A 20416-nucleotide genomic window follows, 5' to 3' on the forward strand; every position below is an offset into this window, starting at 1 on the left:
GCACCATCCTATATAAGGCGGAGTTTTGTTTTGAAAACTTCTCTGTTTCCATGTGCTAGAGGAGGGGCAAAACCCAGGAGTCTGGACTGATCCGTGGTACTACAGGAACGAAAATTATCAGGTAAGAAACTAATTTTCCTTTAAAACACATTATTATACTATAAATGGAGATAATGCTTGAAATTTGTGAATTATCGTAAACCTTTCCTTGCTATTTCTTGAGCCCTAAGCTGGATACAGCAAGGCCATGCTGATGAACTGCATCACATGCAAATGCATGCAAAGCAGCTCATTGGCGTGGCACTGAGTTGCATAGCTCATTTAAAAAATCTTCATGCATTGTTGTATTTATGGAAAGTTAAATACACCTTAACAGATGTGGCTCACTTCCCCTCAGGAGCATCACCAGTTTAAAGTGCCATTTAAAGGAGCTGCAAGAAGCTCTTTCATAAAAATTCCCCGCTGGTCCATGGACCAGCATAGCATCCCTCCTCCAACCCCAACCAGCCCATAAATTAAAAAAAAAAGTAGTAGTAAAGTTCCACCCCTAGGCTTACAGCCCCCCTCCCACTGCAAAAAAAAAAGTTGAACCCTTTCCTTACTTCCCCCAAGACCCTCCCCAGGCATACTTCATAAGCCTGGGATATTTTCAGAACGCCGGTGTCGTGGGTAACCAAAATAAACAATACTGGCAACTTAAGAAAGATCTTTATTTAGATAAAATATGGAAATTTCCAGGAGAGTGCAAGGTACTTCAGAAGCAGTCTTTCAGAGCATTGTTGACATAATAGATTAAACAGGTCATATCTCCAATTTACACACCAGTGAGCTAGTTTGCTTGTTTGCATAACATTTTCCTAATTGGTTGATATTAACACAACATCTTTTTATAGAGTAGTAGTATAATTTTATCTTGTACATGTTAACAAGTTTGGGATTCTTGCAAATCGTGATTTTTTTGTAACTTGAGCCCAGAAGGTAGGAAGAAAACTTAAGGCTGAATTTTGACATACTTTTTAACATCTGGCCTATATTCTAGCATTTCAGCATATTTTTGGCATGTCGGCAATCTTGATAGTTTTACAAGTCTGATCGGTGTAATTTCACAATGCAGAAATAGTGTTATAGGAAAAATTTTTCAAAGCATTCTAACATAGGACTGGACCATTTCTGAAAACTTTAATTTTTCTCCATAGTAGAACAGCAAAGTTATCTAGAGTAAAACAGTGGAGTTGATTCACCTTACTGAACTCTTATAGATATTAATATCTACAAACAAATCTCAGCTGTTAGTGTGGTCTATCAAATCAGAATGCCTAGAAATTTGTATAAAAGAACATTGGAAAAAAACAGCATTAAGCTAAAATAAAGTCATCACTTAAAATAAATATATTAAAACGTAAGAGGTAGATGTTCAGCAAGCCCATGAGCAGGAAGGTTATCCGGATAACGTCACCTGAATATTTGGCAGCACTTATCAGGATAAGATTGCTGCAGAATTTATTCAACTAAAGATACCCAAATAACTTTAGGAAAGTGATTTTTCTGACCACACTTATCCTGCTAAATTAAACCAGCCTAGTACTGAATATGAGCACTTACTGGCTAAAATGTAGCCCCCTTCTCTGGAATGCTTCCATCACTGCTTGTCCAGCTAAATTTTGTGCAAGTAATGAGTTACCTGCATAAAAATTTAGCCTGAGAAGGGTGAACATGTTTTACTATGTTTTTGTCCAGGTAAACCCCAAAAGTTATCCATATGAAGCCTTTCAATATTGACATCTAAGATTGTTATAAGCCTTTTTTTTTTAAACACTTCAGACTTGACTGTATCCCTCAAGCTTTGGCTCTTTTGATTTATTTGAATGATTTAAATTTCCATGTTTTGTTTAGATTTCAGCTAATGGTACTCGACCTGCTTGTTGGTATGCTAAACTTGGCTTTCATCGTGACCCCCGACCGTTTTTGCTCCCCTTGTCATCACTTTTCAGTGAGGGTGGCATTGTTGGATGTGTGGATGTCGTTATTCAAAGAGTTTACCCTATGCAGGTATGTTGACGTTTTAAGGTTACAATGTTTTATGGCTTGCATGGATAGTAATGAATTTAACACTTCTAATTCCCCCAAAATTGAATTGGCATTTGGTCAATTGTTGTGGTTTTACATAGTAACACAGTAGATGTTGCAGAGAGAGACCAACCGACCCATCCAATCTGCCAGTTATTCTGTATATATTGCTAAGAATGCATCCCAGCTGCCAGCCATAGAGAGTGACCACATACAAGATATCTCTTCTTATCAAGGAGAGTCTCTTTTGTTTTCCTTCTTTGTATTCCAGCTTCTTGGGTAGTTAAGCATACAAGATCCCATCTTATTTTCCCTCCATACCCCACTTTTTACATGTCTAAACAGCAAGCTCTGTAGTAATCTAAATAACCAGCAGTGCAAGCATGGTATTGCCTAGATATCTGGCCTCCTAGGTCCTCCGCATAACCTGCCAGCAGACCTAGCTACATAAATGCCTGCCTTTCCACTAGGACTTTTAATCAATATTGTAATTGCGGCCTGCCAGACCCTGCTGCTACTTTGAATGGATCTTAATAGCTGCCATTATTAATGAGCCACCTAAGTACCCTGCATGTTCTGGTTTAAGTTCTGTACTTAAGCTTAAATCCTCAGTTCAGCTTCGTATTCCTGAAACTGAATCATTATGGATGTTCTCATAATATAAATGATGTATGTAGTTCCCAATTCCTTTCTAAGCTTTGCAGTTTTAGCTCCACATATTTTATAGTTTGCTTGTTTAGTTCTCTTAAATGCACTAAGCAATCTGCTATTAATTCATCTCATTTTCCTTATTTAAAATTTTGGTTGCCCTGTTGACATGAACTAACCTGAACTCAAATGGCTTCACAAATTGAATTCAGACCAGAATTGCACCGTGAATACAAGTGCATGACATGTAACACACATCTTGTGGTATGCTAATACACTGAGTATTCAAGATATTTTGTAGTATAGCCTACTTCAAACTATTGGTGTCCCTAAATAGCTTCTCTGTTCTCCCCTTATCTCTGTGGTGGGTTACTTTACGTGTATATCCTCATTCAGTTTTCCTTCTCTGAGACTATCTATTTTCTCATCATAATTTATAAAGACAAAACTAGACTATATATCTGTCTGGATCCATTTGTATTGGTAACAGAAAATGCTGAGTCCAACTTTTATTGCATTTCATAGATTATATATCAGTAATACCTAACCTGCGACTTTTTTTTACACCTTAGGTTTTGTAAACCACCTTATTTAAAAAAATAACAAAAAAAACAGTTTTACCCATTTTGTGCCTGTGGGAAAAAAATCTTTATTGAATAGGGCCCATAGAATCAAACAAGGTAATATTTATGTTTTAAGGTTAAGGAAAAAAAATTTGAATGTGGTGCAGTGAGGCGCGGGCTGCTAGAAAAGTGACTCTCCAAGTAATAAAGGACGAGTATTACTGTTTCCTGAACATACCCAGATCAGTCCAGACAAGTGGGTTTTATTCATCCCTACCAGCAGATGGAGGTAGAGAACAAAAACTTTGGGCACTGCCACATATACGAGAGTGCCACCTGCAGTCCCTCAGTATTTCTCTACCTCCAGCAGATGGTAGAGGTGCGAAACCTGCAGTCCTGACTGAATTTGGATATCGTGAGGAATTCTGCTCCCCGAGGTGCCAGGTTCCTGTGAAGGGCCATCCCTCGGGTACCCCTGCCAGGTCTCAGCCGGTATTCCCGGGACCACTGACAGCCAGGACTCTGGTTCGCTCAGTCAGGTCCGAAGCCCCTCCGCTTGCCTGTGGGATTAAGGGAAATATCCCCTCATTTTTTTCTTTGTATAGCTAGTTCTGTAGCTTTAAAAAAAGAAAAAGGTTTTGTTTTTGCTTCAGAGTCCCGGCAGCTCTGAGAGGCTGAGCTGTCGGTCAAGCAGCCAGCCCGACAAGATCGTCGGGGGCAGGTTCCGAGGCAGTGCAGGGGGATCAGGAGTGCTGCCGGTCATCTAGGAGGATGGCCCCGGCCGGGGAAAGTGCCTCCTAATTCTTTTTAAGTGCCGCATCGACTGCGTGGGTTTTTTGACTGCTGTGGCAGGGCTTTCGCGCCAGTGGGGATTTGCCGCGGCGGTGCGCCCTCTTCCTTCTCCGGCAGTGACCGCAAGGTGCACCCTTCCCCCCCCCCCACGCTTCTTCCCGCGGTGTAAGGAGTCTCCTCCGCCTCCTTCCCCTGCCGTGCAGTCTCAGGAGGAAGGGCCGGCTGGTTCGGGCCCCAGTAGTCCTGAAGGAACCTCGGGAGCCCCAGGAGGGTTTTCAACGAGTTCATCCTGTTTCTGCTTGTGGTATTCCTGGCTAAGCAGGTAGGCAAGCGACCTTTTATGGACAGACCATCGAGCTCCCCTAAACGTGTGAAGGGACCCTCGAAGAGTTCCGCGGGGACCGTCCCAGGGGCTTCGGCCAGTGCGTTTGGATTCCGATTCTGAGGATTCAGATGATTCTCAGGAAGATGACGATGTTTTACGGTGGGAGATCCGGATGCGGACCCTGCGGGGGGGGAGACCCCCAAAACCCAGAGGACCCTAAGGTGGATCAGGGTGCCTCTGAGGGCCCGGTGGCCGATAGCGATGACCCGCGGCTGATACGCCTCTTTAAGAGGGAGGAGCTTAGACCGCTTATTCCCCAGGTGTTGGAGGAGTTGGGGGTCAAGCTCTCCTTGGAGGATTCGGATAGCGAAGGGGTTAATCTGGTGCTCGATGAGCTTTGGAGACCTCCCAGCGCCTTTCCTATTCCTAAGAAGGTACAGAAGCTGATCAACCGTGAGTGGGAGTCTCCAAACTCTGGACTGAGAGTGAGCAGAGCCATGGCGAAGCTTTATCCGTTGTTGCAGGAACATTTGGGTAACCTCAAGGTCCCGTAGGTGGATGCGGCAGTTTTGGTGGGCACCAAGAAGACAATCATCCCGGTCGCTGGGGCCTCTGCCTTGAAGGACGTTCAGGATCGGAAGCTAGAGGTGTAGCTCAAGCAGTCATTTGAGGTTTTGGCTATGGGGCTACGAGCGGCGGTATGTGCCAGTCTGATGCAGCGAGCCTGTTTGTGTTGGATTCAGAAACCGCAGGAACAGTCTGCCTATGGAACTCTGTCCCCAGCCCAGGCGGCTCGCCTAGAGGCGGGGAATCTCCTATGGAGCTAATGCCTTATATGACCTCGTGAGAACTACTGCTCAGGGCATGGTCTTGGTGGTAGCGGCCAGGCGTCTCTTGTGGCTGCGTAATTGGGTGGCGTACCTTTTGTCAAAATCGCAACTGTGTAATCTGCCCTTTAAGGGCAAACTGTTGTTCGGTGAGGACCTCGATCGGCTTATGAAGTCGTTGGGGGAGATAAAAGGCAATAGGCTGCCGTAGGATAGGAAGCCTTCTCGGAAGCCTTTCTCCACCTGCTTCCGTTTTTGGAACTCGAGGCGTTTTCGTGCTGGCCAGTCAACAGGGCCCTCTGTTCCGAGGCAATCTTCCAATAGACAGCAGTCCTTTCGAGGATCTGGGGGAACATCTAGAGGAGGGTCCGCCCAGGGTGCGGATGGAATCAAGTCCTCCCACTGAGATCAGGCAGGTCCACTCCTCAACTTTAGTGATCGGGGGCAGGCTGTCCCGGTTTTACGAGGAATGGACCAAGATTACCTCCGACCAATGGGTGCTGGAGGTTGTCAGAGATGGTTACGCCTTAAGGTTTTCTCGTCCTCTTCAGTCAGTTGTTCTGGAGTCACGCTGTCTTTCCCGAAGCAAGCGGGCAGCAGTTCAGGAGACTCTTCAGCGGTTATTAAGCCTGGAGGCAGTGGTTCCGGTACCGGTCTCCGAGCAGGGTTGGGGCAGGTACTCCATTTATTTCGTGGTGCCAAAAAAAGAGGGCACCTATCGGCCCATTTTGGACCTTCAGAAAGTCAACCAGAGTTTGAAGGTGCGTGCTTCTGGCGCACTGTGATTGCGGCGGTTCGAAAAGGAGAGTTTTTGGCATCCCTGGATCTCACCAAAGCTTATCTTCATATCCCCATTCAGCAGGAACACCAGAAGTTCCTCCAGTTTTTGGTGCTGGGGCAGCACTTCCAGTTTCGGGCCCTTCCCTTCGGTCTGACCACCGCCCCTCGGACTTTCACAAAAGTGATGGTGGTTGTGGCGGCAGCCTTGCGGCAGGAGGGAATTTTGGTACATCCGTATCTGGATGACTGGCTGATCAAAGCGAAGTCACAGGGAGGAGTGTGTGAGGTCCGTGACCCAAGTGAGGTCCCTCTTGGAGTTGTTGAGCTGGATCATCAATTTGCAGAAGAGTCACCTGGTGCCTTCTCGATCCCTGGAATACTTGGGAGCCCGCTTCGACACCCAGCAGGGCAGAGTGTTTCTCACGACCAACAGGGTGAACAAGATTCAGGAGTAGATAACTCGGTTGCTTCGTCTACCGCTGCCCAAGGTCTGAGATTTCTTGCAAGTTCTGGGATCAATGGCATCCACGTTGGAGCTGGTGCCTTGGGCGTTTGCGCATATGCTGCCCCTACAGAGAGCATTGTTGTCCCACTGGAGTCCCCTGTCGGAGCAGTATTACCTGACTGCCTCTCATGCCGGTGGCCAGGTCCAGTCTGGCCTGGTGGATGGCAAGGAGCAATTTGGAGAAGGGGATGCCCTTCGAAGTCCCAAATTGGATTGTCGTCACTACGGACCCCAGTCTGTGCGGCTGGGGTGTGGTGTGACTGGGCAAGTCAGCTCAGGGTCTCTGGTCGACGTCGGAACAGGCTTGGTCCATCAATCGGTTGGAAACGAGAGCAGGCCTCAGGACCCTTTTGGTGTTTCTACTCTTGGTTCGGGCTCGCATGGTGTGAGTGTTCTCGGACAATGCAACCACGGTGGCCTATATCAATCGACAGGAGGGGAACCAAGAGTCCCGCAGTGGCTCAGGAGGGTCAGTTATTGTTTGAGTGGGCAGAACTCCATCTCAAAGGGATCGCCGCCTCTCACATCACAGGAGTGGACAACATCCAAGCGGATTATCTCAGCCGTCAACAGTTGGATCTGGGGGAGTGGGAACTGTCCTCGGAAGCCTGGGACTTCCTCTGTGCCAGGTGGGGGACTCCTCAGTTCGATCTGATGGCGACGAGTCTCAACGCCAAGACGGGAAAGGTTCTTCAGCCGTCAAAGGGAGATGAGGGCCATAGGGCTCGATGCCTTACTGTGCCCGTGGCCAACTAGTGTTCTACTGTATGTCTTCCCTTTGTGGCCGCTCATAGCGCAGGTGCTGAGAAGAATAGAAGCTCATCTGGGTCTGGTAGTTCTGGTGGCTCCGGAGTGGCCGTGTCGTCCATGGTTTGCAGATCTGCTGCGTCTGGCGGTGGACGGGCCGCTCCGCCTGATCTAATTGCAGGATCTACTTCATCAAGGTCCAAGGTCCTATATTTTCGGATGGTGTGGATTGATTCTGTCTCGCGGCCTGGCTTTTGAGAGGCGGCAATTGCGTTCAAAGGGATATTCCGAACCGGTGATTACTACCCTCCTTCAGGCGAGACATCCTTCTACTTCCCTGGCCTATTCATGGTATGAAAGGTTTTTGGGACTTGGTGTGAACAACAGGGAGTGGATCCTCTTAGGGCTTCCGTACCGCATATCTTGTCCTTTCTGCAGTTGGGCTTGGCCCACAGTTCGCTCCGGGTTCAAGTTTCGGCTTTAGGTTTTCTCAGAGGGAAGGTTCAGGGGCAGGCTTTGGCTGCCCATCCGGATCCGCTTTCTTTGGGGAGTTAAGCATCTACGTCCCCCTCTTCGCAAAATATGCCCAGGATGGAGTCTCAGTTTGGTATTGCGAGCACTCTGTGAGGAACCTTTTGAGCCATTGGGTTGGACATCTTTAAAGATTCTGACCTTGGAAACTGTCGTCTTGATAGCCATTTGCTCGGCTCATGTATCCTCCCTTCGAACCTCTATGCTCCTGTGACCCGAAGTTCCTCACCTGGAAAGTTTTATATTCCTAGGGAAATCACTTTGGCTCGTAGAGTCAGTGAGCTTCAGGGCTTGGTCACATACCTGTCATACACGAAGTTTTTTTCATGATTGTGTGGACCTGCATACGCACTCAAGTTCCTGACTTTCACATCAATCAGTCCATTGTCTTGCCCACCTTGTTTCTGAGGTCTCATTCCCCCCCGGGGGAACGGGCTCTTCATACTTTGGATTGCAAACGGACTTTGGCTTTCTGTTTGAAACGCACAGCAGCTTACAGGCAATCCACGACGCCGACATATAATCGACAAGCATGGGCATCCACTAACCACGCGTCTTCAAGGAGTGTGGCTCCATGCACAACAGACCCTCAGATCAGGTCTTACGTGCTTCGCTTCCCTGGCAGACAGGAGCTTACCATCTCCAGTCGCAAGGAGCATCCACCCCAGAGTGAAAATGGGCTTCCGCATTCAGAGCCAGTTTCGGGTAACGGGATCTGTCTTCCCGATCTATCCTCTGTGCCCAGACCTAAGCAGTCGGGGTCGCACCTTCAGGAGCCCTGGAGAAACAACACAGGTGTGCTCCCAATGTGGAGGAGGTGCACCCCAGAGGTCTAGACTCGATTATTTGCCTGCGGCACTGCCTTCCAGAGGGCCCTCTGAGGGAACCCCCCTCCCCAGAGCCTCCCAAGTGATATCCCAGATTTCCCACTCATGAAAGGAGCTTCATCTGGGGAAGAGGGCGCAAGGCGGTCTCTAAACTTATTACCACATTTCCAGGCTCTTCGGGTTACCCTCTGAAGAACAGCCTCGCCTGTCCCCCCGCTGGAAAATCTCTTCCACTTAAATTTCGTGGAGGAGGTGGGAAATACTCTCAGTATGGAAGCCAGCAAGGTGCTAGATCCATGCGGTGGTCCTTGGTATACTAAGAGTATTGAGCGGCAGAGCCAACCGCCATGTGTTTCACACATGGTGCGGGATGCAATAATGACGAGTACCCCGTCTCGGGGTCCGCAACTTCTCGGAAGATAAACTCCGGATGTGCCAATCTTCAGTCTACAGTACAGCCTAGCTCTCCTGCATGGTCATTTAGGGGAAAAGGGAAATCACACTACATTCCAGCACTCTCCAGTGTGTCATAATAAGTATCTGAGCGACTTCGGAAAGCGTGCATTCCAAGCAGGAATGCCAAATGCAGTGCTTGTATGAGTGCCTTCAGCCCTCAAAGCCAGGTCATTGCTGCCGCCCGAACAGCAACCCCCCAGAACAGCAGCATGCTATGGGGAAAGTCCTGCACCGTCTGAGGCACTGGACACGTCAGCCAGAGTCACCAGGAGCCATTACGACAAGACATGCGGCGCGGCTCCGGACCAGTGTCCACCGGCAACTTTCAGAGATAAACTCCAGAAGATGGCAGCCCAGTTGCAGGCTAACCCCAAAACCAGCAGGGGATTTGGGGCACCTAGGCCACCTCCACAGTTACCAATGTGGGGGGAGGCCCTCTCATTCTCACCAGTCTTAGGAAGCGACCACCATCGACCGTGGGGTACTCCAGATCATCAGGGAGGGCTGTGTCCTAAAATTTAGAGTCAAATCTCCCTCCTTGTGTACGGCCGCATAGGGACGATGCTGGCAGCAGCCTTGGCTTCAAGACTTCCAGAAAACTCCAACAGTGCTGCATCTGTAGAGTCCCTGCTTCCCAACAGAGCCAGGGGTTTCTATTCCCCACACTCCCTCCTTCCCGAGAGTCTAATCTGGGACCTTTGGGCTCTAAACAAGCATGTCACCAGGGAGAAGTTTGATGACTCCTCTCCAGCCCATTCAGCCTAGTTACAACTCAATGACTAGGGGTATGCACTAGTTCTCAGGGATCCGTACTCTCGCATTTCTATTTGCCGTACCTGTGGGCAGTACCCTCAGTTTCGAGATCAGTGGGCATCACTTCCAGCACAAGGTACTCCCATTGGGATTTTTGTCAGCCCTGAGTGCCTTTATCAAGTAGCCCACTTAAGGAAATGGAAGATACAGATGTTTCCTACCTCAAACTACTGGCTGCTGGTGGCCCTGGACCCGTCCACCCTGCACCACAGCCTGCGTGTCGCCGTCGAGTGCAGGAACTGTTGGACTTAGTCATCAACAGCAGGGAGTCCAACCTGCGATTGACACAGACCCCTCAATTCATCAGGGCCGCAATCAACACGATACTGAACAAAACATCTTTGCCGGCCTGCCTACACATGGGCTGCCTACAGTGAGGCATGTATTCGCGGTGGACGCAACACCTGTACCCCTTGTCATGCCAGGTCAACAACACGACAAGCATGAGAAGGGACCTTCAGTGGAGGTTGCACCTGGCACGTCAGGTCAGTATGACTGAGCACATCTCATATGAGTTGTAGGTTGCCTGCATGGAGTAGATGCAAACCCAAGATCGGCGATCGGATTGGGAGAGAACCCAGCAGACCAACCTCTTGGAGCTACGAGCAGCAGAGATGCCTAGCATACGTTCGAAAGCGCCCCTTAAGGGGAAGACAGTCATATTCCACACAGTCAACCATGTGATAATGTGTAAATAAGCAAGGAAGGGAGGTCTGGTTCCTGGAGGCTCTGCTGAAAAACAGTACGCATCTTGAAGGTGGCAAGGAGGAAGCCTATCACACGCCAGGCAGTTTGTCTGCCCGGCATAGGGAACCCCAGCGCAGACAGGCTCAGCAGGACTTCATCTGCAGAGGTGGGCATTCAGCCAGGACGTGGCGGACAGCCTCTTCCAAATCTGGGGTCACCCTTCATAGATCTCTGCTGCCGAGGGCAATAGGAAGGTTCTCGGATTCTACTTTGGCAACCCAGCAACCAATGCAAGATGCAGACCACCTTCACTCCGTGGACGGAGGGACCGGCGTACGCCCTTCCCCACTCATATCGAGAACCATCCAGATTTGCATCATGGACAAAGCAGATCTCACCCGCATAGCTCCGAAGTGGCCCAGTGACTGTGGTCCATCATCGAGTCCGCCTACCCACTGGGCAGTTAGTGCCCCCTAAACATGCGAGGGAGGGGAGGTCCTTTCTCCACCTCATACGTCACCCCTGCATCCACAAGTTGGGACAGTGAAGAGACAGTATTCACACATCTTCACTTACCACTGCAGATCCAAGAGGTGTTGGTGTCTCCAAGGAAGTATTCCACCAGTAAGAACTACCAGGGCAAATGAATCAGACACCCAAAGTGGACCCCCATCCTGCTCCCAGGAACGCCGATTAGAATACTTTCATTCGTCATACCGGGCAGGATTGGCAACAGTATCTGTCACAGTTCATGTTAATGCCATTGCAGCCCACCACCATCCCTCATAATGATGTCCCAGTGTCAAGTCACCCGCGGACTTCCAGATTCATGAAAGGTACCCTTATGCTGCGCCCACCCATTCAGAAGCCTTGGTCTTGTGGGACCTAAACCTAATCCTAAGGTATCTGAGGCTCCTGCCCTTCGAACCTTTGGACATCAGTTGTCCGAGAGATCTCTCCTGGAAAGTTGCTTCCTAATCACCCTCCCCTCAGCAAGAGGGGTCAGTGAACTACAAGCGTTGCCCCACTATCCACTGCACCTACAGTCTTACCATGTTAAGGTGGCATTGCGAACACATCCCACCTTCCTTCCACAAAGTGGTCTCGGCAGTTCATCCCAACCAGCCGCACAAGACTGAAGCAGAGTAGCGGCTTCACTCGTCAGTCTGTAGACGTGCCCCAGCTTATGACAAGTGTTGCAAACTTCCGGAATCCAGGACTTTTCAATTCTTCACTTCCTTCAACCCGAGCACCCGGGTTTCTGGTTTCCAAAGAACTCTTTCGTCTTGGATCTTTCAATGCATTCTATCCTGCTCCAACAAAGGATCAGAAGCCCTGAACACTGCGCCGAAGACCAATCAAGTCAGAGCAGTGGCGACGTCCCTCATCTATTTAAACGGAGTGCCTATACTAGACACATGCAAGCCGCCACATAGTCATTGCAGCATACCTTCGCTTCACACCACTGCCTCGACCAGCAGACTGCCACGGATGTGATGGTGGGCTGATCCACCTCCCTGTCAGGATCAAAGTAAAGAGACTGTCCACAACCAAGAACCAGGTTGAGCACGCCTCCGAAGCCAGAGGGGAACGGTGCACCACTTCCAGGGGCCGCTCAACCTTTCAGCTAGAGACTCCCAGACATCCTGGCTAATTCAGACTACTTATCTGCAGAAAAAAGCAAGTTTGCTTACCATAAACGGTATTTTCCGTAGATAGCAGGATGAATTAGCCATGTTATCCCGCCCGCCTACCCGGACAGTCTCCACTCCAATTCCGTTCAAGCTTGGATAACAGACTGGAAGTCACATGGTATATGTGTGCTTTGAGGAGCTCTGCCACCTAGAGGACCAGAAGACATTCCCCAGACATAATGTCTAATTCATCCTGCTATCCATGGAAAACACTGTTTATGTAAGCAAACTTGCTTTTGCAAAGGAGAGAAATGAAGGAATCTTAGGTGAGAGAGGTAAAGAGATGATGGATGGTGAACGACAAAGGGGAGGAGAGTGAAGAGGGATCCAGAGTGGAGAGATGGGAAGAAAGGGGGTACTGGGGATGGGAGTGGAAGAAATAGATGGAAGCCCCTTTGATTTCTTGTCACTCTCTGTCTCTCCCCTTCACTCACCCTGGTTCACTCCCTCACTCACCCTGGTTCAATCCCACCACTCCACAAACCCCTCACTCGCCCTTGATCACTTACTTCTCCTCCCCCTGCAATCCCTGTTCTTTTCATTCACTTGCTGGTGTGGCAGTTGCTACCCTTAACAAATAAGCCTTGATACTGTTAATGAAGGTCCATCATTGCTTTCTGCTTCAAAGGCAGTGGGGAAAGGGGAATTAGATTCAGACAGCAACCAATGAGGACCCCAACTTTTACAGTTTGGGGAACAAATAAGCATGGGGGTAACTTGCTGATGCAGCTTTTACAACCTTGAACCAATAAACCTAATACTTTTGATGCAACTCCAATATTGCTCTCTGCTTCCCCCCAGCAAGGGTAAAGGGAAATTGGATTCAAACAGCATTCAACAAGGGCCTGGACATTTACGGTCTGGGAAACTAAGCAAGGGGGTAACCTGCACAATGCAGCAGATACTAGCATAAGCTTGCTGTGCAGATTGGGTGGATCATTTAGTCATTTTTCTGCTGTAATTTCTGTTTCTATGCCCCAACACCTCCCCCTGCGATCCCTGGTTCACTCCCTCTCTGCCCCCTCTATATCCCTTCACTCACTGGCTGCTATCATTTCAAAACAAGAAGAAAAGGGCAGCAGCCTTGCATGTCCTCTCACATCTCCTCCCTCCTCCCTTGCGTTATACTTTGAACCATGTGGGGTATGGGTGGGACAGGGGGGAGGGTTGGCTGCGCCATCCACTGCCACCAATGTGTTTCTTCCAGGCAAGTGGGAAGGAAAGGGGAAATGTATCATCCACTGAAACCAGTGCTTTCATTTTGAAAGGGTCTACGGATTGGTTAATTCCATGGCACGGCCTGAATTTTGCAGCTCTTACTGCAGCTGCACAATCATGGGAAACTTTATTTTTAACAATATAAACCCTCTGATTAGCAGCCAATTAAAATACCAGATTTATTTTTTGTTCTAGTGGATGGAAAAATTGCCAAATGGATTGTACATGTTTCGCAATGATCGAGCAGAAGAAAGGGAAGCTGAAAAGCATGCCATAAAACAACAGAAAAACCTAGAAGCTTTGTTCACAAAAATTAAAACTGAGTTTGAGCACTCTGAAGGTAAAACATTTTGATACAAGTATATGTTTAACACAGTGTAGTTTATTTTAATTATTGTTATAAATTCATTTGTATATTTTGATTTAGTATTTTACAATTTATTACTTAAAAAATCTAATTGCTCCTTTTCTATTCATATTAAACCAGCGGGGCAATATATTCATTTTGATACAAGATGATTTACTATGGGCCTAAGTTATGAAAGATGTATTTTTAAAAGGCACCAACTGGGACAAAATACTGCATTCCTGTTCATACCCCAGATCAGTCCAGACATAAGGTTTTTCTCCTTTACCAGCAGATTGGGACAGAGAAGAAAAGCTTTATTGACACTGTGCCACTTAAGATAGCGTGCTACCTTCAATCCCTCAGTATTCTCTATCTCCTGCAGATGGAAGAGGTGCAAAACCTGCAGTCAGATGATGGAGATGAAGACATTTTCCCAGGGCTGCTAGGTCCTGTTAACAGGACCATCCCCCTGGTAGAACAAGGATGAACAGGGTGTTGGTGGCTCTTATTTGCTTCTGCCCGGATACTAAGAGGGGATTGGTAGCCAGTGGTTGCTGGCTCCCTGATCCCTGTTCCTCTCCCTGATCCCTATTCCTCTCCTATTGCTGAAGAAACTCCTGCAGACCCAGGCAGAAGACTTCTAAAACGGAAAGTATTTGATTTGGTCTTCCGGGTTCTTTTTTGCTTTTAAGGCTGGTCCTATAAGATTTAAAAAAAAAAAAAAAAAAAAATGAAAACAAAAGTTGTTGAGTGGCTGGATGCTGCCAAGGATTCTGCTGAGGCAGGGCCTTAGTGGTGCTTTGCTTGCGTTACAGGCCTTGGAGAGTACCAGGGAACTGGTGTTTGCAGGATGGGAGAAGTGAATTCCCGGGATATGTTCCCTTCTGTGCAGCACCAGGAACAGGCTAACCCCACGGGATGTGGGAAAGACAGCCTTATGTATGCAGTGCATCATTCGCGGTCATGTTCCTTTGGTCGCGGACTCAAGGGTATGAGTATTGTGAACGACTAAAAAAAAACAAAAAAAAAAAAACCTGATCGCAACACGGTTCTTCAGGAAAGGTTATGGTACACAGAATTACCCTGTTTTCTTTTTGCAGAGTGGACTTGGCCTGCAGAGCCAGGGCAGCTCTGAGAGGATATTTAGTTGTAATGGAACTTGGCTGTGTCTTCGAATTGTGGGAGGCAGTCAGTGCCCTGCTGAGTTCACCACACTAAATTTGGAACTGGCTGCTTGTACAGAAGGAAGAAAGAGACTCTCCTGGCAGGCAGTGTCAGGTGACTAAACCAAAAGGAAGCAGTCATGAACAGCATGCTCCAGGATGCTTAGGGATTGCTATGTTCTTGGCGAGAATGGCTGCTATTTTCACTATTCTCCTGCGTGCCCGGGGAATTTCTCAACGATTAATTCCATACACAAATAAGCCATATGGAGGTCCTTCGTGGGTAGTTGTACATAACTGGGGGTTCTGAGCAGTTTCCAGTGGTCTATAGCCTTTATAGATATGACTTGTATGTGGATGTATATGTATGTATACATAAAGTCTCTCTTTCCCATGGCAAGTTTTCTTTGAGTCCTCGTCTCTCTTCTAGACCTAGGGGATGGGAGCTGCACCTAGTTGACTGGGCTACATGCTGCCCCATGTGGATGCCAGTGAGTTTGACTCTGGTTACCCCTGGGAGGGGGGGGTGTTTCCCGGGAATTAATTCCCTTGGGAGAGAACCTGCGTGGTCTGGCTTAGAGGAGGCCCAGGTATAGCGGGAATCTATTTCCTTCCTGGGGGGGGGGGGGGCGGACTTGAATAGGATGCCAGAAGAGGTTATCTTAGTCCTCATGGGGGCTATGGACATGACAATCCCAGGTTTGGGTGAGGCAACCCTGTGATTTTCCGGGATCACAAAATTTTGATTCCAACTTAAGTGGTCTTGAGAGATGTTCCCCAGACTTTTGAGGTGGCTATGTCTTCCGCTTGGAGGTTTTTACAAGTTGTGTGATGGGTGCTGTTGATTGGTCCAACTCACTCTAGAGCAGTAGCCCTGATAATTAGCCTTCAGATTATGGCAAGGGGAAAACATCTTGGAGAATTCAGGGACTCTAGGTTTCATAAGCTATCAAAGGATGAATCCATGTCCATGAGGAAGGCATCCCTGACAGACCTCAGAACCTTGTCCTAAGCTGCATGCATAGAGTATGTTGGGGAAATAATGGTCTTTCCCAGATGAGCAGAAATTTAGGGGGCCAGATGTTTCTATCTGGAAAAGACTGCTGTTCAGGGAAACAAGGCGACATCACTCAAGTATGGGCTCCTCCTCCTCTCATAGGTAGGGGTCTGGTAGGACGCTGACTTTTCGTGGCTGACATAGACCCACCCGGGAAAACTCTGGTCAGGGGGCTGTAGGAGGTCAAACCGCACAATGAAATGTGATTGGTCTACTTTTCCCCAGAGATCATCAGAGGGAGGTTGGCCTTTTTTTTTTTTTTAAGAAATGGACCACAGTAACAACAGATCACTGGGTTCTGATGGTCATAAGAGAAGGTTATGCCTTAGAATTTGCTTGGCCGGTTCGCGAGGCCTACATATATTCCCTTTGCGCCTCCCATGTCAAGCAAGAGACAGTTTGCTCCACGCTAGATTGGCTTCGACACCTGAAGGCGATAGTTCATGTACCCTTAAGGGAGCAGGACAAAGGAAGGTATACCATCTATTTCATAGTCCCGAAGAGAAGAGGGTACCTATCAGCCCATTATCGATCTGAGGAAGGTGAATGTGGCTCTGAGAGTTCCACGTTTACAAGTGGAGACACTACGCTTCGTGATTGCAGCATTCCACAAAGGGGAGTTCCTAGCTTCTCTGGATCTCATGGAAGCATATCTGCATATTCTCATCCAGGCAGAACACCAAAAAAAAATTATTTTGCTTCATGGTGCTGGCAGAGCATTTACAGTTTTGCATGCTCCCATTTGGTCTAGCACCAATGCCTCCTACATTCACCAAGGTGATGGTGGCTGCAGCGCTAAGGAAGAAAAGCATCCTTGTCTGGATAACTGGCTCATGTGAGCAAATTCGAGTGAACTATACCAGGATTAAGTTCACTGAGTTATGCAAAAGTTGCAAACCTTGGGCTTGGTATTGAATCTGGCAAAAAGTAGTTTGGTTCCAACCCAGTCCCTGGAATTCCTAGAAGCCCAGGTTGATACCAGACTAGGCAGTGTTTCCCACAGAGGGAAGTGTGCTGAAGTTGCAGGCACAGGTCAGCTGTTGTCTTGGCTTTTCGGTACCCAGAGTCTGGGATTATTTACAGGTCCTGGTTTCTATGGAGTTTATACTAAATCTAATTCCCTGGGTGTTCGCATATATACAGCCTCTTCAGAGGGCACTTCTGTCCCACTGAAACCCGTAGTCGGAAGAGTTTCAGCTTCAGCTACTTTTGCTAGGAGAGCCCAGATCCAGTCTCTTCTGGTGGCTTTTTTGGGCCAGTTTTGATCTGGGTGTAGACTTGGAGATCTCAGATTGGGTGGTAGTGACCACCAATGCCAGTCTGAAAGGCTGGGAGGCCATTTTTCAAGGGCAAGTAGTACAGAGTTGGTAATTAGTGGAGGAGGCTTAATGGTTTATGAATCATTTGGAAATGAGGGCAGTTCACAAGGCATTATCATCTTTCCTCCTGCGGTTGCACAAGCAAGTGATGAATGTCCTATCAGACAATGCGACGACAGTAGCTTATATCAACCACTAAGGGTGGACCAGGAATCTCATGGTGTCTCAGGAGACCCAGGAGCTTTTCATCTGGACAGAGCAGCACCTTGTAGCCCTGGCAGCATCTCATGTCACTAGGGTAGGTAACGTTCAAGCAGACTTTCTTAGCTGGCAGGTACTGGACCCCGGAGGATGGAAGCTGGCAGAAGACACAATGGCAATTATTCAATCCATGTGGGGCATTCCTCAGCTGGACTTGATGTTATCGAAGCAGAATGCCAAAGAACACTGCTTTTTAAGTTGCAGACGGGAAGTCAGAGCAGAAGGTCTCCTCGCTCTTGTTCTCCCGTGGCTGTCCAGGATTCTTTTGTATGTGTTTCCTCCTTGGCTCCTAATAGGAAGGGTGCTAAGGCGTGTTGAGACTCACCTGGAGAAGGTATGTATTTATTTATTTATTTAAGGATTTTTATATACCGCGGCTCGTTAACAAACATCACCTCGGTTTACAAAGAACATTAAATTAGCAACAAGCTTTACAATCCAAATTAATTATAAAATGAAACATAGTTAATAACAATAAAACTATAACTAATAAATTAAATTAAAGTGAAATTACAAAAAACTAAACAAGAATTCAGTAGTGGTGTAAATGACTGGGAGATCAAGTGTATCAGTACAGAGTTAGCAGTTCAAATATTACAGATTGAGAATATAGAGCAAAAGAATATGTAATTTCCTGAAAATTCAGAGTTAATTGTCAATTACTATAATAGTAGGTATATTGCAAGTATATATGTCACCAAAAGGTGTGCTAATTTTTATTGAAATAGGAACTGAATGTAAGGAAAAGATATTATATAAATGTCATATTAAGATATAAGAGACTGAATGGATAGATTTCACAAATTGTATGCTTGTTTAAACAGCCATGTTTTTAAGTTCTGTTTAAATTTCTTGTGGCATGGTTCTTGGCGTAGATCTGTGAGTAGTTTATTCCAAAGGTAGTTCTCTTGTATCCAGAATGCCCATGTCCACCGTAGTTTGCGGACTTGGTAAAGATGGCGGAGGATGAGCCTCTAAGGCTTTGTCATCTTGTCAAACACATAACACCCATACTAAAACATTTACACTGGCTCCCCATCAGATCCAGAATCATGTTCAAAGTGCTAACTATAACACACAAGACCATCCATTCCCAAACGTCTCTAGATCTAAGCTGTCCACTTCGTCTACACACGTCATCAAGACCAATCAGAAACAGATACTTAGGCACCTTACACGTACCTTCAGCCAAGTCCTCACTCAAGAAACGTACATTCTCGACTGCCAGCCCCCTCCATTGGAATGCCCTCCCCACGGACATTCGTCTTGAAACGTGTACTCGAACATTCAAAAAGAAACTCAAAACCTGGCTCTTTACAAAAGCCTACACTTAAAGGTTTCGCTCAGAGCCACGTCCCAGTCCAGGACTCATTCTCACATTTCATAATCACGGTAAGCAGAGGTCTGATGCCACAACTCCTAATTGTATTCTTGGTCTCACATTCCAAATCGCTAAATTTAGAGCATGCTACACCAACACCTCTTAAACCAGATGAAACCTCAGTCTTTGAAGTTTACAATCCTGAAGAAGTAACCGCTAGTTCTTGTATACTTAATCCTTATTCTGAAGATGTCACAAGTATCCACTTATTCTGAAGACATAAACTTATCATGAAGACTTTTATCTGTAAACATTTGTATTTATTATAAGAATTTGTATTTATTATCTAGCTATTTACAATGTTCTGTTACCACTTGGTCCTATTCTCTCCTTACCTCAAACTCTAAGTTCCTACAAAGTTAGCCTTGATATTTATACCGAACTGTTTGATGTAATTGTTTAATTGTTTAATTGTTCAATTGTTTGATGTAATTTTCTAATCTCGGTTCTGTGTAAACCGAAGTGGTATGTACTAGTACATGAACTCCGGTATAGAAAAGCCTTTAAATAAATAAATAAATACATCTTTCCAAATTGCTCCATTAAGGGCCAATCTTCTTGGATTAGGTGGCTCGTTTTTGTTTCTCGAGCTGGCTTTGGAAAGGAATCATTTGCGATTGAGAGGCTATTTGGAGGAGGTCATTACAACCTTACTGCAGACTAGGAGACCTTCCACTTCTTTGGCTTATGTCAGAGTGTGGAGAGGTTTTGAGACATGGTGCTTCAGGAAGGGTATTGTGCCTCTTCAGGCATCAGTGTCTCATAGTCTGTTTTTATTTTTGTTTTTTTGCAGACTGGCCTAGTGAAAGGCTTACTTTCAATTCTGTTAGAGTCCAGGTGGCAGCCTTGGACTATTTTAGAGGTAGTGTGCAAGGATTATGCCTGGCTTTACATCCAGATGCAGTCTGTTTCCTTCCAGAAGTTAAATATTTGCGGCCTCTGAGGCAAGTGTTTCCCTCCTGGAACCTTAATTTGGTTTTGCATGTTCTCTGTTGAGAAAGGAGTCACTCAAGGTTTTGCATGTTCTCTGTTGAGAAAGGAGTCACTCAAGGACCTTACGCTAAAAGTGGTCTTCCTAGTGGCAATTTGTTTGGCCAGGTGGATTTCACAGCTTCAAGCATTATCTATTAGGGATCCTTCTCTTTTCAGTTTTCAGAGGATGGAGTGTCTCTTCACATGATACCTTTTGTTACCAAAGGTATCATCATCTTTTCACCTCAGTCAGATGGTTGAACTTGCCGCTTTTTGGAGTTTGAACTCTTCTATGCATGCGAAGGAGCTTCACTTGTTGCATGTGCATCAGGTCCTGTTGCACTATTTGAAGGTCACCAGTAGTTTTCAGAGGTCTGATTACCTCTTTGATCTGTTTGGTGGAACAAGCAATGGGAATAAATCTTCTAAAGCTA

The 20416-nt window shown here is 46.8% G+C and overlaps 1 protein-coding gene across 1 annotated transcript in view; it reads left to right on the forward strand.

Moving 5' to 3' along the window:
* BRCA2 (BRCA2 DNA repair associated) overlaps positions 1–20416 on the forward strand; it is a 217973-nt gene that overhangs the window by 145965 nt on the left and 51592 nt on the right. Inside the window, 2 exon segments of the mRNA XM_029603169.1 lie at positions 1894–2049; positions 13676–13820. Coding sequence (XP_029459029.1) covers positions 1894–2049; positions 13676–13820 — 301 coding nt within the window.

This window comes from Rhinatrema bivittatum, chromosome 5, assembly GCF_901001135.1.
Source record: "Rhinatrema bivittatum chromosome 5, aRhiBiv1.1, whole genome shotgun sequence".
Classification (NCBI taxonomy): Eukaryota; Metazoa; Chordata; class Amphibia; order Gymnophiona; family Rhinatrematidae; genus Rhinatrema; species Rhinatrema bivittatum.